The following is a 22,200-nucleotide window of genomic DNA, read 5'->3' on the forward strand; positions in this document are numbered from 1 at the left end:
TTGAATAAACCCTCTAAGTAATTTTTAATCAAAATTATTCTATCATTATTTAAAACTACTTATTTATCAAAATTGCTCTAACTTATTCTAAATTACCTAAATTCAATAAGAATTATTTCAATAGAGTAGTTTTGATTAAATTATTGTAATATTATTAAAATAAAGTTATTTTTAATAAAAAAAAGAGATAACATGATTTTTTAATAATAATAATGAAAAATATTTTTCCTAAAATATATTTTATATTTTATATTGGATAAGTTAAATCCCTCAAATAGTAAATTATTTTTATCTAAGCAATGTAATAAAGATAAAAATAAATTATATATTGAGAGTTAACATTTATTGAAAATTTAAAAATATATTAACGGTTAATTGTCATAAACTCGGAATATTTATTTCAATTCTCTAATTTATACTAATTTATCTAATTCACTATTTATACATAATTTTTTTATAATTATATCTCATTAAATTTTATATATATATATATATATATTTAATTTTAAATATTTTGTACTAATAACGTGGATTATATATCTTTATATAAATTGAATTGATAGAAAATATATTATATTTTAATTTAAATGATATTAAATTTGAGGGGAATTATATTTATAAAGACTTTTGTATATATATATTTTATCATATATTTAAGAATGATGTTAAATTTGGAGGAGATTTGAAGATAATTTACTCAGATATTAAGCTTTGGGGCTTTTTTTTGGATAGTTTACGACAAATATTATTCGCCGTGACGACCTCCTCGATCGCATCATCGCCTTCCTACCCCTCCGCCCCACCTGCCGCCGCTTCCGCTCCTTCGTCTCCTCCCCGGCTTTCCTCTCTCTCCTCCACGCCCAGTACTGACCTTTCCGCCTCCTCCCCCACCCCCATTTCTCCGACCGCTGCCTCTACGACTCCGTCGCCGACCAGTGGCGCTCCGTCTCCCTGCTTTTCCCTCGGCCGCTCCGCTGTATTGGATTTTTGAGCCTATTTAGGGTTTGGGCCAAGCTCGGTCCGGCTTATACTTTGCTGATCTTAAAGGCTGGGCTTTTTTTGGATATGAGATTAAATTAGGGCTAGCGAGCAATTGCACGCGTTACGACAGTTTTAACAGGTCCGTTGGACCGCGGTTAACCCAGTGGAGCCTTCCGCCCGTGCTCGCCCGTTGTCGCCCACGTTTGCCAGTGCTCGCGATTTCCGCCGAGAAGCAGCCCGCTTTTCTTCCTCCTCCTCTTTTTTTCGCGGGCAGAAACGCCGGAATCTAGAGTTCCCTCGTCTCGACGCGCGCAGTGGTGAGTCCTGGTACCCGTCTTTCTTTTTTGGATTTTTATTGCATTGTCGTATAAAAGAGAACGTTGATTGCTCGCTATTTCTGACCGCAAAAGGCTCCTGGGTGATCGAGGAAGATGGCGTTTACATAGGGTTCTCCTATTTTCCCCTTGAATCGGGTGAGACGGTAAGAAGAGATAAGGAATAAAAATGTTGATTTTGCGAATTGTACTCGGGAACGTAGCAGGAAAAATTGAGCAGCTAATTCAATTTTGGGATGCTAGTAGTTGAGGGATGATTTTGCATCAAGGGCTAAGGGATTCGGTTGCACTGGAGTTTGAGTGTTTATGAAGAGCGTTGTTTGGTGTTGGAGGCGAGGCAGTGGTAGATGTTTTGTCTAATTTTTGTTCCTTAGGATTTGGAGTCATAGGACACGGGGGTTAACTTTAGTTTATGTAAATTATGTTTCTCTTCACAAAAACTTCATTTGGGGGTCGTATTCTTCCCTTATTCTGTTTTGAGGTTTTGTTATAATTATTTTTTCCCATTGTCCTTCATGTAGTGGCCATGTTCGATGATTCAGATACCATTGATGATTTTCTTTTTCCCACGGAGACTACCACAGGTATATGTTAAGAAAAGCGTTGCTGTTTATCTACTTGGTTTTTTTCCTCAATTATTTTTCAAAGTTATCTTGTTTGCTTAAATTATTAGTTGCTGCTTTCATAATCACAGGGCGACAGTTGGGCAAGTTTCGCCCTAAAGCTCGTGCTAAAACTGTCAAGGTTGTCTCTGCTTCTACCAAAACTTCAGATGTTGCCCATGGTGCATCTGCTTCTTTGGAGCCAGTGGCTCTTGATTCTCATTCTGAGATTGAGACAGAGCGACCCCATCTCCAACCTTGCACTTCTAGTGGCTCTATAATGACCTGTCAGAATGGATCCACGACAGAAACTGTACCACAACCTAAGGTCACACAGACAGAATCTGGAGCATCCCAAGGTAAACATGCGGATAATTTTCAGCTGAATAAAGAAAATTTGTGTCAGCTGAATAAAGAAAATTTGTGTCAGGTAAGATGTTCTTTTTTCTCAAAATAATCAATTTTATATGAGAGAACATACTATATAAATTAACTTCTTTCAGGATGAAAATACAAGCTTAAGTTTGAACACATCCAATGATGATCCCCTACAGCTTACAGGTAAATCTAGAAGTATTGAATTGAATTTATTACTTTGATTTTCATTTAGTGATTTTTCATGTCCTTAGAACCTAATGAAGTAATGAGGCCATTGTTTTTCAATACAAGCAACATGCAAAGGAGTTCAAATACTAAACTAAAGAAATGATGGATATAGTATCCTAAATTAGCCAGTTTGACTAAAGGTCTATTTGATTCCATGCGCATAAATTTTAAGATTAATATCGTTGGCAAAACATTTTTTATTAATCAAATATCAAGGAGTTCATTTGTTCCTGTCAACTATTTGGACATGTTGAAGAATCCAGTGTGAAAAGGAAGTCCATCAAATCTTTTTGAGAGAAAAGTACCAGCGTGTATGAAATGGCCAAATCAACTGAATTAAATGCTAGATGTTATGGTCAAATTGTAAAAAATGTTTAAACCTGCTGACACATGGCCAACGCAAGTCTGATATTGGGTCTGATCAGAGAAAACACACAAGAGTTCGACTGAATCTAACTTGAACTAGGCCAAATCAAATAAAACTCGCAATCCTCTCCTTTACTCATCCGAGATATGGATGTTCGACTGAGATGACTACGGATCGCTAAAGAGTTCAGTAAGTGCCACTAAACCCCTGCAATTTCAAAGTTGATTCATGGGGTTTGAGGTTGAGTTCGTGGTACCCGTCTTTCTTTTTTGGATTTTTATTGCATTGTCGTATAAAAGAGAACGTTGATTGCTCGCTATTTCTGACCGCAAAAGGCTCCTGGGTGATCGAGGAAGATGGTGTTTACATTTATTTTCCCCTTGAATCGGGTGAGACGGTAAGAAGAGATAAGGAATAAAAATGTTGATTTTGCGAATTGTACTCGGGAACATAGCAGAAAAAATTGAGCAGCTAATTCAATTTTGGGATGCTAGTAGTTGAGGGATGATTTTGCATCAAGGGCTAAGGGATTCGGTTGCACTGGAGTTTGAGTGTTTATGAAGAGGGTTGTTTGGTGTTGGAGGCGAGGCAGTGGTAGATGTTTTGTCTAATTTTTGTTCCTTAGGATTTGGAGTCATAGGACACGGGGGTTAACTTTAGTTTATGTAAATTATGTTTCTCTTCACAAAAATTTCATATGGGGGTCGTATTCTTACCTTATTCTGTTTTGAGGTTTTGTTATAATTATTTTTTCCCATTGTCCTTCATGCAGTGGCCATGTTCGATGATTCAGATACTATTGATGATTTTCTTTTTCCCACGGAGACTACCACAGGTATATGTTAAGAAAAGCGTTGCTGTTTATCTACTTGGTTTTTTTCCTCAATTATTTTTCAAAGTTATCTTGTTTGCTTAAATTATTAGTTGCTGCTTTCATAATCACAGGGCGACAGTTGGGCAAGTTTCGCCCTAAAGCTCGTGCTAAAACTGTCAAGGTTGTCTCTGCTTCTACCAAAACTTCAGATGTTGCCCATGGTGCATCTGCTTCTTTGGAGCCAGTGGCTCTTGATTCTCATTCTGAGATTGAGACAGAGCGACCCCATCTCCAACCTTGCACTTCTAGTGGCTCTATAATGACCTGTCAGAATGGATCCACGACAGAAACTGTACCACAACCTAAGGTCACACAGACAGAATCTGGAGCATCCCAAGGTAAACATGCGGATAATTTTCAGCTGAATAAAGAAAATTTGTGTCAGCTGAATAAAGAAAATTTGTGTCAGGTAAGATGTTCTTTTTTCTCAAAATAATCAATTTTATATGAGAGAACATACTATATAAATTAACTTCTTTCAGGATGAAAATACAAGCTTAAGTTTGAACACATCCAATGATGATCCCCTACAGCTTACAGGTAAATCTAGAAGTATTGAATTGAATTTATTACTTTGATTTTCATTTAGTGATTTTTCATGTCCTTAGAACCTAATGAAGTAATGAGGCCATTGTTTTTCAATACAAGCAACATGCAAAGGAGTTCAAATACTAAACTAAAGAAATGATGGATATAGTATCCTAAATTAGCCAATTTGATTAAAGGTCTATTTGATTCCATGCGCATAAATTTTAAGATTAATATCGTTGGCAAAACATTTTTTATTAATCAAATATCAAGGAGTTCATTTGTTCCTGTCAACTATTTGGACATGTTGAAGAATCCAGTGTGAAAAGGAAGTCCATCAAAATCTTTTTGAGAGAAAAGTACCAGCGTGTATGAAATGGCCAAATCAACTGAATTAAATGCTAGATGTTATGGTCAAATTGTAAAAAATGTTTAAACCTGCTGACACATGGCCAACGCAAGTCTGATATTGGGTCTGATCAGAGAAAACACACAAGAGTTCGACTGAATCTAACTTGAACTAGGCCAAATCAAATAAAACTCGCAATCCTCTCCTTTACTCATCCGAGATATGGATGTTCGACTGAGATGACTACGGATCGCTAAAGAATTCAGTAAGTGCCACTAAACCCCTGCAATTTCAAAGTTGATTCATGGGGTTTGAGGTTGAGTTCGTGCAGCCTAAAGTTGAGCCCGTGCAAGCCGAGCAAAGAGATCCCCGCATGTATCACCCCGGGCGCTATTTATTTCCTCTTGAATGAATGCTTCACCAATCAGATGGTGGCACACAGTTCTTATAGGACAGGTGCCATCTTCTAATTAGTTATGGTTGATGTGCCTTGGTCTGAACTTGACCCTCCTTCTAACACGTGTCTATTTACTCCAAACAATATGTGGGTAATTTTACCTAAATCTGTGGAGGATTCCACTTATGTACACAACAACCTTATTGTCCCCACACATCCAAAGAAGATTTGCTGCTCCTTCTAACTTGCTTTCATCACAGTAGCAATCTCAGAACAGCATTTGCATTTCACCAACTAGGTATATTAAGGGTTATGCTACATAGGAGGGAGAGTGAAGTGTTGGTCCTTAAATCAGAAAAGCTTTGGAAGATAATGTTGTGCTAAGGCATAGTGACAGCATCACATATCTGATAAAGATGGTAGGAGTGTTGACAGTGAGTGCTTGGAGTAGAGTGGGCAGCTAATCTTACAACCGTCTGCATATCCAGCCTGCTGACAAACTATCCCTGTTTCCACTTTCCTCCACTCCTAACTTCCTGGTCACTGCATCCCAAAGCAAGTGATTGAGAGTTTGTGTGCAAAGACAGACCATAGGCTTATGATAGATGGAGGTGAGCTAGGTTGAACAGTGGAGACAAATGAGTGTTGTTTTGCGAAATCTATAGTTATCTAGGATTTATTTTGCTGAATTTTCTCATAAGCTTCTTCTAATTGTATTCCTTGAGGGTCATCAGTACCTTTAATTTTTTGTTTTTTGATATTCTAATCTCTGTTTCCTTGCTGTTTTTATTGGCTATAGTTCTCTTTCCTGGTTACATTGCCTTGGAAATTATAATCATTTTTGTTTTCTAGTAAATAATCTGTCTTTGTTTTGAATATTGTTTTAAAAAAAATCTTCACCCACACAAGCTGCTTATGTGGCTACATAAGCTTATGTAGTCAAGAGGGTATGCCATCAACATATGGCCACATAAGGATACTGGGTTATACCATTGAACCAACCCCTACACCTGCTATATTGTTTGCAACAATTCATCTATGACAATAATGTTGTGTTTTTAATTGTACATATTGCTTAGGTTGATATGCAAAATATTTATTTGAAATTACTGATTTGTTACACTTATTAATTCAATCATTAAGTGATTGTTTATATTGATTGCTTAGGTTGACTAATTTGATATATTTTCTTGTGTAAACTGATTTTTGGCACGTGTTGTTATATATTATCTTCGACTTATCGAATAATAATATTTGAAAAATATGAACCTCATATGCATTTGTGTGCTGCTTATGCATTATGAAGTGGCTTACTTGCATACTTCCTGCATATGGTCTGAAATCTTCATTTTTATTAGCTTCATATTTTTCGTTTATTCATGTTAGTTAACTTTAGAGGGTTGAGATTAGCAATTTAATATATATTTAATGATTCCCCTCCATATGTTGCATATCCGACAACTAGTAGATTTAGAGGATTTTTAGTTTTCTTGGAATTCCAATTCTCCTTATAAAAAATAAAAAAACCATCATAGAGGATCTTAGATTGATATCTTTTTTAATGTTTTGCAATTATTGATTTTCACATGTCCTTTGCACAGAGGTCATGTTCAATGATTTGGATTCTGTTGATGATTTTCTTTGTCCAATGGAGACTACCAAAGGTAAATTTAAGGAAAAATGTTTGGGTGTTTATTTCCTTGTTTTTTAAAAAATAATATCTTATTAGATTAAGTCATTAGCTACCATTTTTTGCACACAGGACAACAATTGGGCAAGTTTCGTCCTAAAGTTCGTGCTAAAACTGCTAAAGTTGTTTCTGCTTCTACCAAAACTTCTGATGATGCCCAACATGTGGTGTCGGCTCCTTTAGAGTCTATTGCTCATGATGCTCATTCTGAGCTTCAGACTGATACAACCTGTTTCCAGTCTTGCATGTCCAGTTGCTCGACAGTTTCGGGTCAGCACAGATCCATGCCAGAATCAGTACAGCAACCAGAGGTCATGCGGACAGAGCTAGTAGCACCCCAAGATAAACATGCAGATAATTGTCAGCTGAATGAGGCAAATTTGTACCAGGTAAGATATGATCTTTTCTCCAGTAATCAATTTTATGTGAGGCAACATTCTATATTAGTTAATTTCTTTCAGGATGAAAACACAAGCTTAACTTTGAGCGCTTCAGATGATGTTCCTTTAAAGACTGTAGGTAAATCTGGAAGCCTTTCGAATTAGATTTTTCACTTATTTTCATCTAATGACTATAGATATATTCTTATTGGTCTGAACTTATTTGTTGTTAAGGCCCAATGGAATAATGGTGGGAGTTAATTCTTAATACAAGCACACATCAAACTGTTCATATATTCAACTAAACAAATGTTTGCTAAAGCGTCCTAGATTAGCCAAGTTCACTTTAAGTCTATTTGATTTAGTTTCTATGGATATAAATCCATCTGTTTATATATGGTAAATATCCATGACAAAAGTATTTTTTTAATCGAACACCTAGGAATTCAAATTTTCTTGTCTAAGTGGATGAGTTGAAGAGTCCCATGTGAAAATTTAAGTCCATCCAACCACTTTGAGAGAAACGTATGGGTGAGTACGAAATGGTCAAATAAACTGATTGTAAATGGTGGATGTTTTGCTTATGCACACAACAACCATGCTCTTCCCATGCCTATCCATCAGAAGACATCCTACTCCTTCAAACTCCTTTTCGGCACAGCAGTCATCTCTGAAATATTAAAACAAATGAGATTGTTTCATTCTTGCATGCTTCTGTTTAAGTATTTTCTTAGATTTGTGCACAAGTTATTTGGTACCAAAATTTCTACTTTTCCTTTTGTAATACGCTTTTGGATATCTTTTTGATTTTAATTCTTTTTTTTAGAAGTCGGAAAAGTAAGCAAATTCAAACCCAAAGTGACCAAGCTACCTTCGAAAAAGGCAACAGTAAAATCTGTTTCTTTTATCCTTCCTGATGCTTCCTGTTCTGCTCCTGTGGAATCAATTTCTGCTATGGACACTTCCTCCATACAAGCGACAATCCATAGCCCTGCAGATAACCCTTTGCACACTTCAGATACAGCGTCAGACTGGAATGGAGAACATCAAGTAGATTATGCAAGGATAGGAGAAGAGGTTTTTTCCTAAAAAAAATAATCTTGATTAACTGACATTATTTGCCATATCTCTTATTACGTCTGAAGATAGTGATTTACAGTGTTTAATCCATTTTTGTCTTTTGATGTCAAATCTATAATTACATTGATACGTTTCTGCAATTTCGGTATAGCAAGGCATAATTAATTGATCCAAATTAACAAAGGAGCACATTAACAAATGTGTAAAGGAGAATGCTAGGTTTTGTAATTATAGATATTGGTTCTAAAGTTTTGTAACAAAGTGCTATTCATCAGTATAAAACCTTAGAGCAGCATGCAAACTAAATCCATCACCAACAAAAAAGAAAAATACAAACTAAATCAGTTTTTACTTGTATGTTTCACTTTCACCTATAGTAGATTTTGTAACTTGAACTATTATTTATAAACTCTACCACTTGTTTCTTGCAGAATAATGGAGAAAATGAGCTTCAAAGAGTTCCCAAGAGCATTGACGTGATGTCTGAATTTCAATTTATTGAGGAACCTAACCCCCAGAACCTGAAGAGAACTACTTCAGAAAATGACACTAATGCCAGTGCTACGAAATCTACTAGAAAACTGAGAAAGAGGACAGTCAAAAGCAAGGCTGGCAACCTTGAAGGAAGTATTGATGGTGATTGTGGTGCTGGAGTCGATGAAAGTCAAAGCAACGATGGACAAGAGGATGAGAATATGCCAAAGCCAAAGAGGGCTAGCAGAAAAAGGAAAGGACAGACATCTGAAGACCCAAAACCAGCAAAGAGGGGCATGAAAGTCTCTTCAACAGCTGATTCTTCTGTTGAGGAATCATCTAAAAAGAAGTTCCCTCATGCTACTAGGCGAAAGAGAAGACAAGGTAATTATGCTACTTGTTCCACTGAGTGTGTTTTTTGCTGCATTCTTGTAGGAAGTCAGGGAAACCTGGTACAATCATATATTTGTATCTCTAGTCAACAAGATTTTGCTTCAAACACCTGAAGAGGAGATCGACCGAAGACAGATTTGCATAAAGGACCTAATAATGCTTGCAGAAGCTAAGGAGCGTATATCTGTATGTCATCAACTTGATTCTTTGAAATTTATCATTGTCAGTGATATTTCATTTATGTTGGTTGTGATGTATTAAGCAGACAAAGGAACCGATTGCAACCGGTAATTTATTCTCGAATCAGAGGTATGGAAAAATGTTTCATCCTATAGAAAACGAGAGTCCGTTTCTGTGCATTTTTCTCATTATTGGTATATACACATTTAATGCCATAAAACATTAATTCTGCTATTTAATGTTAATGCTGATGTCATGTTTACTTGCAATCCATCCTGGGAATATATTTTGTTTGTATATTTGGTTAAGTTTATTATGTAAAGCGCCAGATCTAACAAACTCGTACCATGTATTATTACCTTATCTTGCTTGAGGAGTGTTCAGTGGCATTTCTGACACAGAATGCATATATGCTGTAGAAGGGCAGACTGAAACTAAGTTGCATAGAATGCAGTATAACTACAAAGGGAAGGATATGGCACTAAATGTTAGTGTTTATGGAAATAGAATAGAGCATAATTTGATATCACTAAATAAATAAGTATGCATGTTACTTTGCACAAGTTTGTGTCTGAGATGATTTTTTAAAAAATGATATTCAGACACGTGGAAAGCTATTCCTCTTTGGATTTGTAAGGAGTTAGTTTGAGTCTTCTGAAAATATCCGTTTGGCAAATATGCTTTTAGCATTTGGGAATGCTTCCTTAATACTGGAATAAATAATAGACATAGAGCTATTGATGAGTGACTGGGAATTGCAATATCATGAAACCGTAAACTGTAAAATAATATTCAAAGAAATGGTTCCTCTTGGCAGTCATTTCTTTGACCTCCAGCATATAATCAAAGGTTGATTTTTTTTTTGCCCCCACGGGTGTGGTATAGGTGGTAAAGCATTCAAAGGAACAACTAAGAGGACTAGGATTTGAATCACACTAGGGACGAATATTCTAGAGGTCGGTTTCTAAGTGTGCATAAGTTGTGCTCCAGATTGACCCGATAGGCCATAGGCGAACCAGAGGGGAAGGTCATTTATCTAATAAAGGGCACCCTAGTACACGAAGCTCTCCAATGCGTGGTTCGAATGAAGGATGGACCATATTAGGTTTATTGTTACCTTGCATTGCAAAAGGTTGTTTTTGCGACTTGAACCTGTGACCACAAGGCCATCTATCTAATATAAAAAAGGCATTGATGTTTTTTTCTTTCATTTTCTAGACAAATGTGCCAATCATATCATAATTGGGCTGTTTTATACCATTATTTCATGTGGCTTCTGTAAACATCTTGTTTTACTCACCCTTTTTTAGAAAATGTGTTGCATAAAGTTGTAATCGAACTGATTGATTATAATTTTATGCGGCATTACTAGTTCCTTGGATGACAATGGTCTTTTTGGTGACGATGAAGAAATGAACCGTTGTGGTGGAGCCAAAAGTTACCCCAATGAGCCAACTACAAAGAAATTGAACTATCATTCATATTCAAATCGGCTTCCAACTGTCAGATGGTCAAAAGCAGAAACTCAGTTGCTTTATGAGGTAACTTGATCTTTCCAAGTTTCTATTGTTGCATGAATTTATCATAACTAGCTGATCTAATGCTATGACCTAGTCTGCCCCTTAATCCAGTTTGTTTGTATAGTTAATTCCTGTATTTTTCTCATGTACTTCATATATTCTCATTCTGTTATGTCTCAAGCACACTGCTATCCATATTAACATGCAACTCAACTGGAGGTTTAGATATCCATAAAGCCTTGTTCGAGCCAAATTACATGGTTTTGGACTTTTGAGTTATGACATATTCCTTGAAATGAGAGAGAGAGAGAGATTTGCAGGATTTAAGTGTCGATTTATCCAAGGATGGTTTGATTTCCATACCATGTGTGCATGGCTGCATGCCATTTGATATGCCAATGTCAGGGTTGTGTTTGGTAAAATGTAAATGAGGTTTTTTTTCCTGCATACTCCAGTTAAAGCATTAGAACAAATGCTTTTTCACTTCATGGTTGACATTCCTCAATCCATGCAAAGATCACTCCCTCTTATTAGGATTCTTTTTATGAGATCAAATGGTTTGCGTTATCTTGACTAGGACTTACTCAAATGTATCTCTTTCAGATTAAGATGCGATTTACTAATTTACTCCTCTGACTTATAATATTGTGAGATGATGAAAATCTTTCTAAACCAGGCTCTCAATTGCTTTAATTTGAATGCAAATATATGAACATTTCTATCCACTGGGTAACTCAACTGTAAATTAATGTCAAATATTTAATGGCTTCCACTGTCTGCCATTTATTTGTTTCCTGAAATGACCCATTTTGAAATTTCTTGTTTCTAAGAGGATGGCACAAGAGGTTGATGTTCTTATGGATTTTCTATAGGCTATTCGGCAATTTGGATCGGATTTTGAAATGATACAACAGTTGTTCCCTAATCGCACACGACATCAAATAAAGCTAAAATTTAAAATTGAAGAGAGGAAACATCCTTTGCAAGTTCGTGATGCTTTATTTCATCGTTCTGAAGGTATGTGAGTAGATTTGGCTGTTTTCTCCCGTATATTGTTTGAGCTTTGTGTTATTATCTGATTCCTTAAATATATGTATTGCCATATATGAGACCAATTTTATACGGCAAAGTAATAGATTGGGGGAAGTGAAGCCTTATCCTTCATTGAGGTCTGCTGTATTTTTTCTGCAAGTTGCTTTCCCCCTTTAGCATCGTAATTGATACTATGCCATAATCTAAAAGAGTAGCGTGATGCATAATCAATCACTGTTTCAAATGGTGCCCCTGCACCTTTGTTAAGGTACAAAATGCTACATCTTAGCAACTTAGTAGTTGAGGCAAGAAGAATATGACCTAGGTATAAGGAACAAAAATGGGATGCCTAATATCGCATAATATCTCCCTATATCTTTTATTTGACCTTCCATATTCATCTTTTGGTGCTTGATAGCCTTGATTATCTAAAAGAGTAACGCGATGCATAATCAATCACTGTTTCAAAAGGTATCCTCCCATCGATTCTCCTCCTTGATGCATTGCAAGGCAAAAGTGAAAAAGAGAAATATGAATGCTCAAGGATAGCATGAACCAGTGCTTCCTCCATTTTATTTGCAGATAATATGCAAATTCAGTGACATCAATAGTCCAAAACATATGGTTCTTTTCTCCTCATTCTTCCCCTCAATTGTGTGATACAACCTCTTACTGGTACATTTTGGTTTGCACTCTTCCCACCACTTGCCTTCTCGGTTACCGTGATTTACTTCCCTTGTGATGACCTTGGGTTGAGTGCGGCGGGAGTGTTGGGGGCGAGCGATTTCGCCTTTTGCAGATTTTGGTTTGCACTCTTCCGCTCACTCTTCTCCATAATGATCCATGAAAAAGGTAACAACCAAGTCCAATGTATCGTTCATGCAAGTTACTATATCACCAGATGGGAGAGCTAATGCAACTTGCTGATGTAAAGGGAATGACCTGAAACTAGAAGCACCTCTATCTAATCTAGGTTTTTTAAATGGTTCTCACTGTCAGAACATATGAATAGGCATTTGAGTCTGCTTTCACCAAGAGGTTTCAACTTGATAGATAAGCGGCTTGTCAAGGGACGAGCGGCAAAGATCTAGTTCGAACTACTACTTCATTATAATGAGTATGAGTTGCAATGAAGGGAAAGTGCTGCGGTTAGCTCGAAACCTTGCAACCGGGAAAGCTGGGGAAAGCAGGAAGGCAGTTCCAGCTCCTTAGTTCATTTTAAAATTATGACAAGAACGTACTGCTGATGCCGCATCAAGTGGTATTAGTAAACATCTAATTGCCCTGTAGCCTTGTTTTCTACCAGTGTTTTTCTGTGCTAAGAACAAAACCAATGATTGGGAGTAGTTTTGAAGTTCAAGTCCTATATGTTTTTTTATGCGGGAGAGGCTTTTTATTATGCCAAAATTAACGGCATATTTGGCATCCTCGACAGTTGAGATTTTATGCTTATGTTTAATACTGGGAGCATCGTCCTGCGAATTATTTAGTGACGCAGCTATTACACTACTACCTGTTCCTCAATTAATTCAAAGCATGTTAACTTTAAAAACAGAATTAGATACATCTTTTGTAATCATTGTTGATAGACCCTTTTACAAAATAACCTTGCCCACCCCCTTTCACCTACAAACTGATTGATATATTAGTTTTATTTTACAGATTTTTCACATGTTATGCAAGTAATTAAGATTGTCCAAGAAAAGGCCGAGACATCAGCAAAAGAAGAGACAAATGATGATCAGGAAAATGCATCACCATGTAACGTTGATACAAATGAGGTTTATTTTTAACGTCTCTTTTGAAGATCTATATTTTCTTGATCAGCGCGTCTTCTACTTGATATGCGGCTTATATCTCATCTATGCAGAAAGAAGCAGAAGGCATTGCTGATGAAGGAGATGATTATGGAGGTAAAGATGAAGATGCTAGCTATCCAGATTTTGATGAGCATGAGTGGGATAGCTGTACTTACCGTCGTGAGAAGGAAGAAGATTCGATATGGGATTTCTGAATTATTTTCCTGAACGTAGTGATCTCTTTTCTATCAAGTACGATTGAAGTTAAATCCATCTCCTACCTTCATCGTTTGACAATCTCTTTCATACAAACACTACTAACATTTTAGCTGATCAATTTTTGCTGCTCATTCACAACTGGCCTTGTGTTCCGGTTGTCAGTCTTCCCCCCATGTCTACAATTAAAATCCATACAAATTGTGTGAATTGCTCCACAGAGCAAGAATTCATATTCTCTGTAGTCACGATCTTGAAACACTTCAGATTTCAACATGTATTTTGCCATCATAAGCAGTTTTATTTACATTGCCTTTTTAATGCTTGTCGGGTTTGTATTTTTTGCATGTATGTTGAATTTTGATTGAATAATTGTATTATGTTGGTTTGCAGAATGGACATAAAATGCAAACTTGAATAATTATTTCTGTCTAATTTACTTAAATAACACTTAATCTGTTTTGATCTAAGTGTGAAAAAATTTATAAAAGATAATTATGTTTTTGATATTTTTATAATATTAAGAGGAAAAATATATATTAAATTGATATGGAAAATAATTATACATGTCTTTAGTGTCGGCTCTTTAATTATTGATTAGTTCGTTTGATAATGTACACGGAGAAAAATATACATAAAAGGATAAAAAAATATAGAAACATCCAGTAATGATGTCCTTCGTGACTCATTTGGATATGTGGTTGATGTTGGTTTGTCAGTTTATTCACTCTCAATGTCTTGCAAAGCAAAGTTTATCAATTAAGGGTTGACATTATCAGTGTTACCTTCTTTGACAGTCAAGCCAATGATGAATTGAGATGTGAGGCTCACGTGCATGCATTGAGACGTGAGGTTCGCCTGCATGCATGAGAAAGCAAAAAAGTTCGAAGAAAATGAAGAAAATCTATCTACACGTAAGAAAAGAAAATTATACCTTTATTTATTTTCGCGGAACCTTATATAATCGTGGATGTGAATGGATCTAAAATCTTAAATTTAAGGAGAAGTGAAGAAAATGATTATTAATTTATTATATATTATATCAGAAGACTGCATAGCTGGGGCAATAAAAATATATATTTTAAACTATTTAATTTTATTTTATTCATATAATTAAGTATTAATCTTTGTATATTGTTGGAGATTATATAATATAATTTATTGATAAATTATCAGTCATGCACATGTTGAAAATATCAATTAAGATCTTGAATTGTTTAGAATTAGTTCAGATATCAATAAAGGAAACAAAAATGGATATAAATTTTTAATAAATTCAATATGATTTTTCCCCCTTAATATTATAAAAAATATAAAAAAAACAGGGACATAATTATCTTTTATAATTTTTTTTACACTTGATTTAGTTAAAGGGGATTAAAAGTTATTTTTAAAATATAGAAGCGTAAAATACTACTTGATAAAAAATAGGGAGGTTAAAGGTATTTTTCCCATTTTTTTATTACTAATTGTTGCATTTGTGGTTAGTTATCTAAATTTGATCTCTTTATTATAATATGTTCAAAATAAGCTCCACTTATTTATTTACTAAGAATAAGAAATAAATGGGGTAGCAATCAAAAGAAAGGGTGCCTGATCTCATTTGTGGACATTTTATTTTTGAAATTCTATTTATTTTTTGTGTTATTGTAGTAATTATAAGATGATAGCTACCGTATAATTATAGCAATTATTTATAACTGTTACATAACTATATCAGCTAGTACAATTATATCGTTATAGTAATTATGATCTTATCAGTAATATAATATAATGTTGACTAATATTAATTAAAAATTTATAACAATTATGATTCGTACCAATATTAATATGAAACATCCATATTATAAGAGTTTTGATTTATTATAACATAGCATTATTAAATTATAATGGCTATAATATATTTTATTTGTGTTGATGAAAATTGAAGTGTCCATAATATAATAATTAAGAATCCATAGCTATTACACTAATATTAAAAATAAAAGTTTTTTTTAGAAATAAAAATGTATTGATGTGGAAATGTCCTTTTATAATAAACACAAAAAAAAATGTTTTTTATTATTTCAATAAAAAAGATGCCCTTTCAAATAGATATATTCTTTTTAAATTTAAAGAAGGAAAAATAATTTTATTGTTTTTTTTGTTTTGACAAATTACTTGTTGTCAATAAAAAAATATCTTTTTAAAAGAATTTAAAAATTATATTAAATTAACTAATAAATAAATCGATGGGTAGGTTTTGACTTTGAGGCTGTTTAACTGAGCTTATAAGCTTTCTAAAACAGTTTATAAGTTGTTTTGGAGCTTATAAACTCTTCAAATTTATTTGGTAAATTTTTTTTCAAACAACTTATAAGCTGTCAAAATAACTTGTTTTTAAAAAAGTATGGAAGATCTTACTTTTAAAAAAAAGATTTTATAAGCTGTTTTTAATAAGTTTAGCCAAATACTCTCTTCATTTCAATTATCAGCGAACTTTATAATGGTCGTGAAATGTATCACGATCTTCTAGGGATTCGAGTTCGATTTATGCTTGCAACACGATTCTCCTAATGTCGAGATTCATGATCTCGATATGGGCATGGGCTGCTGCGGCTGCCTTGGATTCCTTAACAATTGTGGCAAAAGGCAACAGGCGAAACGCTCGCCCCCAGCGCCCCTGCCGTACCCGACCCAAGGCCATCACGAGGGAGGTAAATCGTAGCATCCGAGTGAGCATGTGACGGACAGGATGTAATACGGGGATAGGGGATTTATTCCCCAGCTGCGCCGAGGATCGACCCTGCGATCTCATTGTGGCAACACCCGTCACATACCAACTCGGATGACCCGCGGGGTCACCTTGGATTCCTTAACAAGCCTGAAGGAGATGTGGATTTCGAGAAATTTCGCACACTCGATGGTAGAGGATCGAGCGATCTGCAGGGGAATGCCGAAGCTTTTGACCCTGAGCCAGGTACCGTGCAATGATATCGTACTAATGGTTTTTTGTTTGTTCTTGTTACGATCAAGTATGATATGTTGTTGAATTCGTTTTGTGATTTTAAAAATGGTAGATTCTGGATGTCAACGTCCAATTGCACCATCTGAAGAACAAGTGAAAGTGTGGATGTTGATAGGAAATGACTGAATAATATACTTACACCAAGTATGTTGGAATGCTTGTGATTGTTCTCATTTCGTGATAAGTTGTGCAGATGATAGTATATTTTGTTCTAGTTACATTCTTCATTCCTAATCTGATACCTATTATCATAATGCCTTGGTTTAACACATTATTTGTATTTTTGATGTGTTTTTTTCCCTAGAAAAAACTTAGATTTCAATCCCACATTCATCATGCAATGAAACAGGTCGAAGCCTCCTTGAGTTTTGTTGGTTTTGGGTATATGTTTAGACTGCCAAATACTAGTATGATACTGTACAGACTGGTGCGGCTTAAATTTTTTTATAAAAATTTCGAATAAGTTTCTTGATAAATACTATTGCTGCGTACAAACTTTTAGAATTTTTGGATAAGTTTATGGATACATACTATTGCTGCATAAAATGTTAACATGATTTTTAGTAGAACAAAAAATAGCTATAGAAGTCCACAAGCACTTACATTTGGGTGAATTCAGGTTTAAAAGCTAAGACAGTTTGACAACAACTTCCTAAGGTCCTTACGAACTTAGCTAGTTGACACCCTCAAAATATTAACATGATTATCTGCAATTCATAGTATTGATGAATGTGTTGTAGTCTTTGTATTCAACATGAAAAACATCTTATAAGTATTCTAAATGTATCTATGCAGGATGATTTTGGCTAAAAAAATTGATAAATGAATTTGCCCGCATAGGTAGCTATGGAAAAGTGGTATTTATCTTACTTGATTTTAGAATTTAGTTTGTACTGAAATAATCTGTAATGAAGTTTTTTTGAACTTGAGATGATTTGCCTGACTTTAAATAGGACACAGATTTTGTATGAGAATCCTATTGATGGCAAACAATATGCATGTAAGGTATGATTCTTGTTTAGCCCTCAGCTCTTCCTGTTGCTTTGTTAAGGAAATATTCATGCTGTCGCTGATAAGTCTACTCTTTGTTGAAGGTTATAGTAAAGTCATTTTTCTAAGAGATTTCTTGCATAATAGGTGGTTTCCTACATTGTTCTATATATAATTTCTTGATACTCCCTTCACTATATGCTACTCTGAGTTATAGTTATTGCTTCATAGGTTATATATTACATTCTGGGTTTTCACATATCCTGTTACTTCTTTATCAAATTAAGATTAACCACATGACTTGCACAAAAGCACTTGTCCCCTTTTCATAATTTTTCAACATAGCCAACAGTTGTTTGAGACAGTTAATAAGTGTTCTCATGTAGGAAAATCTTTCCAGTGCAGGTATTTTACAAGTCTCGTCTGTCTAGGTTGCAAGTTACATCCACTGAAACAGTTATCAGAGGTAGGTCTGTCATAGTCGTGCCTTGACGCTAAATGAATTTTTTTTACATAGGAGTATATTTTTAATTTTTCATTTTTGACTCATTTTGCTGTTAGGGATTGTTCTTTTTCTTTAGATGAAAATTCTGTGAACTTACAGTTCTTGGCAATAAGCATCGGTTCCATAGATTATGTATCCTATATTGATTGGTTTGTGTGATCTTGAAAAACTTAATAATTGGAAAGGATATTATCTAAACATTCTTGAATGGAAAGAAAGATTGGCTCGTTGCCTCATTCTAACATGGTGTTATGGTGTTGTATCAAACATTCTTGAGTGGATTACGACCATGCATAGGGAGGCAGTTTTTTTGTTTGTTCTTGTCATCCATCTGCTCAGATTTTCTATGGCAATGGTCATTATTATGCCAAGTTATTCTCCTTAAAGGAGTTATATATATATCTGTGTTTGTGTATGTATATTTCAAAAAAAAAAAACTTCATGGTTTTGGTTCATTTGTTATTTAGTTTGATGTTTTGACCTCACTTGACTAGGCTAAGGCATTGCCAATTTTTTCCTTAGTTTTGTTCAATCGACTATCTTGTTCACTATTACAATCGACTATCTTGTTCACTATTTGTCTTCGGAAAATCATCATCCAAGACCAAGAACAACTAACAAACTAAATTATAGGTTCCTGGCTAAGAAGTTTGGAACTATGAGCGAGCAGGCAGTTGCATGCTTTATGAACTTCATCCTTTTTTGTATTTTATTAGTTTAGCTTGAAATAATCACTCTATGTAGCAGAAGAATATTCTTTCTAATTATTATTCTTTTTTTTTTCTATATGATTGAGCATCATAGCGAAGTGGAATATTATTAAGTTCTCAATTGTTTGGTAGGTGCTAATAATGAAGACAATAGAGCATCCAAATATAATCAATCTCATTGAGGTGATTGATGACCCTGATTTAGCTAATTTATACTTAGGTAACATCGGACGTTCTGTCAATCCTTTTTTTGCGCGTGCTATTTATAATCATGATTGTCATTATGTAAGACGCTCTTCCAATTGCAGTATTAGAATATGTCGAAGGTCAGCAAGTCTGTGCTTCTTCTGGTACATTCGGAGGAATAGGAGAAGTTGTTGGGACTTTGACGTCCGCTAAAATTGCCGATATCTAGGTTATCGGAGTTCCACTATATTGTATGATACTAGGTTGTTGCCCTTTCATTGGAGACACTTTACAAGACACTTATGACAAGGTAAACTTTAGTTGCTGCCATTAATCAGTAAAAAGTTATAAAACACACTAAATCGGTTTTTTTTAAGTCTCTGATCACGCCGATATGTGTTTCATCTCAGATAGTTCATAGTCATCTGAATCTACCCTCTGAAATTGATCCTGATCTTCAGAATTTACTAGGACTTCTATGTAAAGGTTAGCATTGCTAAATTATATCGCAGACTCTTCTTTTCAGATCCTTCACGGAGGATGACACTAGATGCGGTGGCTAATCATCGCTCTCTCGAACACCATGCAGATGCAAAAGTGTTATAGCTTATACAAGGAAATTAAGCCAAGATGATACTTCAACAAATTTCAGAATGCCTTGCGTCAAGCTGTGCGCATCGAAAAATATCGTACTTCCATCGTGCTCATTAAAATATCATCACTGCTAGCAGGGGCGGAACCTCCTAATATTATGGGATTACATCGATGGAGATAAAAGATATTGTCTTTTGTTCTATATAATAATCGTCCCTCTATGTTTGAATTTCTGGATCCGTCACTGACTGCTAGTGACTGTTTGTTAATTGCTGTGTGAGTGTATCATCTAGGTTTAGAATTTGGGTTGATGCAGTGGTTTTCATTGTGGAGATCTTGTGTCTATGTAATATCATCCAAAAGATCAGATTGTGCGGTGCTAAGTCTGACTTAGAAATCAGGTCAGACTTAGCAGGTCAGGTTGAGCATAACTCACATTTAGGTAGAATTGGACTGAGTATGACATGAATCCGAGTTGGACACAAACCAAGTTCGGACAGCGGGCAGCGGCGCTAGACAGAGGACAGTATGGATCTGGACTGGGCATGACCCGTATGCTAGCACATGTGTACCTACCTGCGCATAGAAATGCTTGAAATAATTAAAATATACTTGATTTTTTTTTTTAAAAAAAAAGGCAAGTCTAGTGTATTCAAATTATGTTTAAAATTAAAAAATTGACCTTAAAAATTATATTTTGCAGTCGAGTTCAACATCACAGGCGATATGTGACAGTTTGTTTCGACACAACTAATGATGAATCATATCGTGCTCAACTTAACATAAACATAATTAGCTGATAGAGCCCCTGTTGTGTTAGGTATTCAGGCCTATTGATAATGCATCATTTTCAAGATTTGAATTAGATATTAATCTCTATATTAACAATCTTTATAATTTATCAACTCAAAGAAAATAAGTATATTTCGACAATTATTTAAGGATAGTATTTTTTAAAATATGTTTTTATATCATTGCAAATTAAAATTACATAATTTTCTCATCTTAAAGTTAAATTTTAAATTCAAGAATGCTTATGGTAAAACTGTATATTAATTAATTTGAATAATCAAATTAGGTATTAAAATCCACATTAATATATTTTTTAAAATAATTTTGTTACCTAATCTTCTTTGTATATCAAAATATTATTTAATAACCAAATTATAAAATAACCATAGTAATTTTGTTGCATACTTATAATTTTATCATCTCAAACTGAAATAACCATATTATATAATTATTTAATAATAATAATAAATTTTAAAATAAATCAAATAATTAATTTAAAAACTCTGAATATGATTTATTATACTAACTTAGAAAATTTTCACAATAGTAGTTGTTAAAAACATCTTGAATGAGCCTGAAGCCTCCCATGTCTCTCATCAGCTGTACCCCACCACTTCACTTGATTGCTTTTATGTTCAAAAAAAAAAATGATTCAGGTCCTGCAAAAAAAGGTCAAACAGATACGACAATGGACAACTTGAGATTCAAAGTCAACAGGATCTTGCTCAAGATCTAGCTGATCCACGACTGTTCAAATTCCACTATCACTGTGAATGATTCTGAACATGCTCATATAGCCAAGAAATTAAAGAAGATGAGAAAACTAGCACTCTATCTCATATGACAAAACAATTAGCACATCCAAATATCTTAGTGAAATAATTTTACACAAAGTTTAATACAGAAAAGAAAATTTATACAGTCAACTGATCACAATGGTGTTCAGAGTTAAATCTGAAAACTTTCCATGGATCTTGGACAATGATGTAATGAAATGAATGAAATATGATAAGGTGCAAGCTAGAAAAGTAGGAAACTTTTTTAATCCTTTTGTTTTTCAGAGCTTGCTCCTATTGGTGTAGAACCCTTCTTTTGGTCAGTGAGATAAGAAGGCTTAGTGGCCTCAATCATTACCGTGCAATATGGCAAGTAATTGTTAGCATGTCAAGTTCTAGGTTATGTTCAGTTTCTACGAATGTGTTGGGAAACTTTGCTCCACTGAAAGTTGTTTCAGATTGAAATTGAAAAGGGTATTTCATCGTTTGATCGGACCGATCAAAGAGATCTAGAATTCTAGTTTGTTCTTGGTTGAATTGATGCCAAAGCAATCATTTTGGAATTGAATCAGATGAAGCAGTGAGAGGACATGGATGAGTCAATTAGCATTTGCTCTGAGCAACTTTTTGAACACATGGTGGAACAATAATGAGAAATGAGATGCCTTTTAGACCTGAAAATGACCTGAGAAATGTTTTGAAGAACTGAGTTTTCATGACGGTCTGATTGATTCCTTTCAAAATTTTTGTAGATAGATCTTGCTAGGGTCAAGATCTAATCACAAATAAGTTGAAGATTCTAAGATACAACTAAAACAAGGCATTTACAGAGATTTG

The 22,200-nt window shown here is 34.6% G+C and overlaps 1 protein-coding gene across 5 annotated transcripts; it reads left to right on the forward strand.

The window, feature by feature from the left end:
• The first annotated feature begins 712 nt into the window (after positions 1-712).
• On the forward strand, positions 713-14,195 carry LOC121972036. Of its 5 annotated transcripts, XM_042523622.1 has the most exons (19): positions 713-1,298; positions 1,392-1,462; positions 1,838-1,900; positions 2,011-2,348; positions 2,422-2,479; positions 3,664-3,726; positions 3,837-4,174; positions 4,248-4,305; positions 6,641-6,703; positions 6,802-7,118; positions 7,191-7,248; positions 7,936-8,186; positions 8,621-9,047; positions 9,142-9,242; positions 9,322-9,365; positions 10,609-10,777; positions 11,629-11,773; positions 13,451-13,569; positions 13,659-14,195. In XM_042523622.1, the coding sequence occupies exons 3-19, from the start codon at positions 1,843-1,845 to the stop codon at positions 13,800-13,802; spliced, it is 2,751 nt and encodes a 916-aa protein (XP_042379556.1). In that variant the 5' UTR covers positions 713-1,298; positions 1,392-1,462; positions 1,838-1,842; the 3' UTR covers positions 13,803-14,195. The 5 variants fall into 5 exon arrangements, with proteins under 5 accessions (XP_042379556.1, XP_042379557.1, XP_042379558.1 ...); XM_042523623.1 differs by lacking the exon at positions 1,392-1,462 and having other exon boundaries at positions 713-1,308; XM_042523624.1 differs by lacking the exon at positions 1,392-1,462 and having other exon boundaries at positions 7,939-8,186.
• Positions 14,196-22,200: the final 8,005 nt, after the last annotated feature.

Source organism: Zingiber officinale, chromosome 4A (assembly GCF_018446385.1).
Source record: "Zingiber officinale cultivar Zhangliang chromosome 4A, Zo_v1.1, whole genome shotgun sequence".
NCBI classification, from domain to species: Eukaryota; Viridiplantae; Streptophyta; class Magnoliopsida; order Zingiberales; family Zingiberaceae; genus Zingiber; species Zingiber officinale.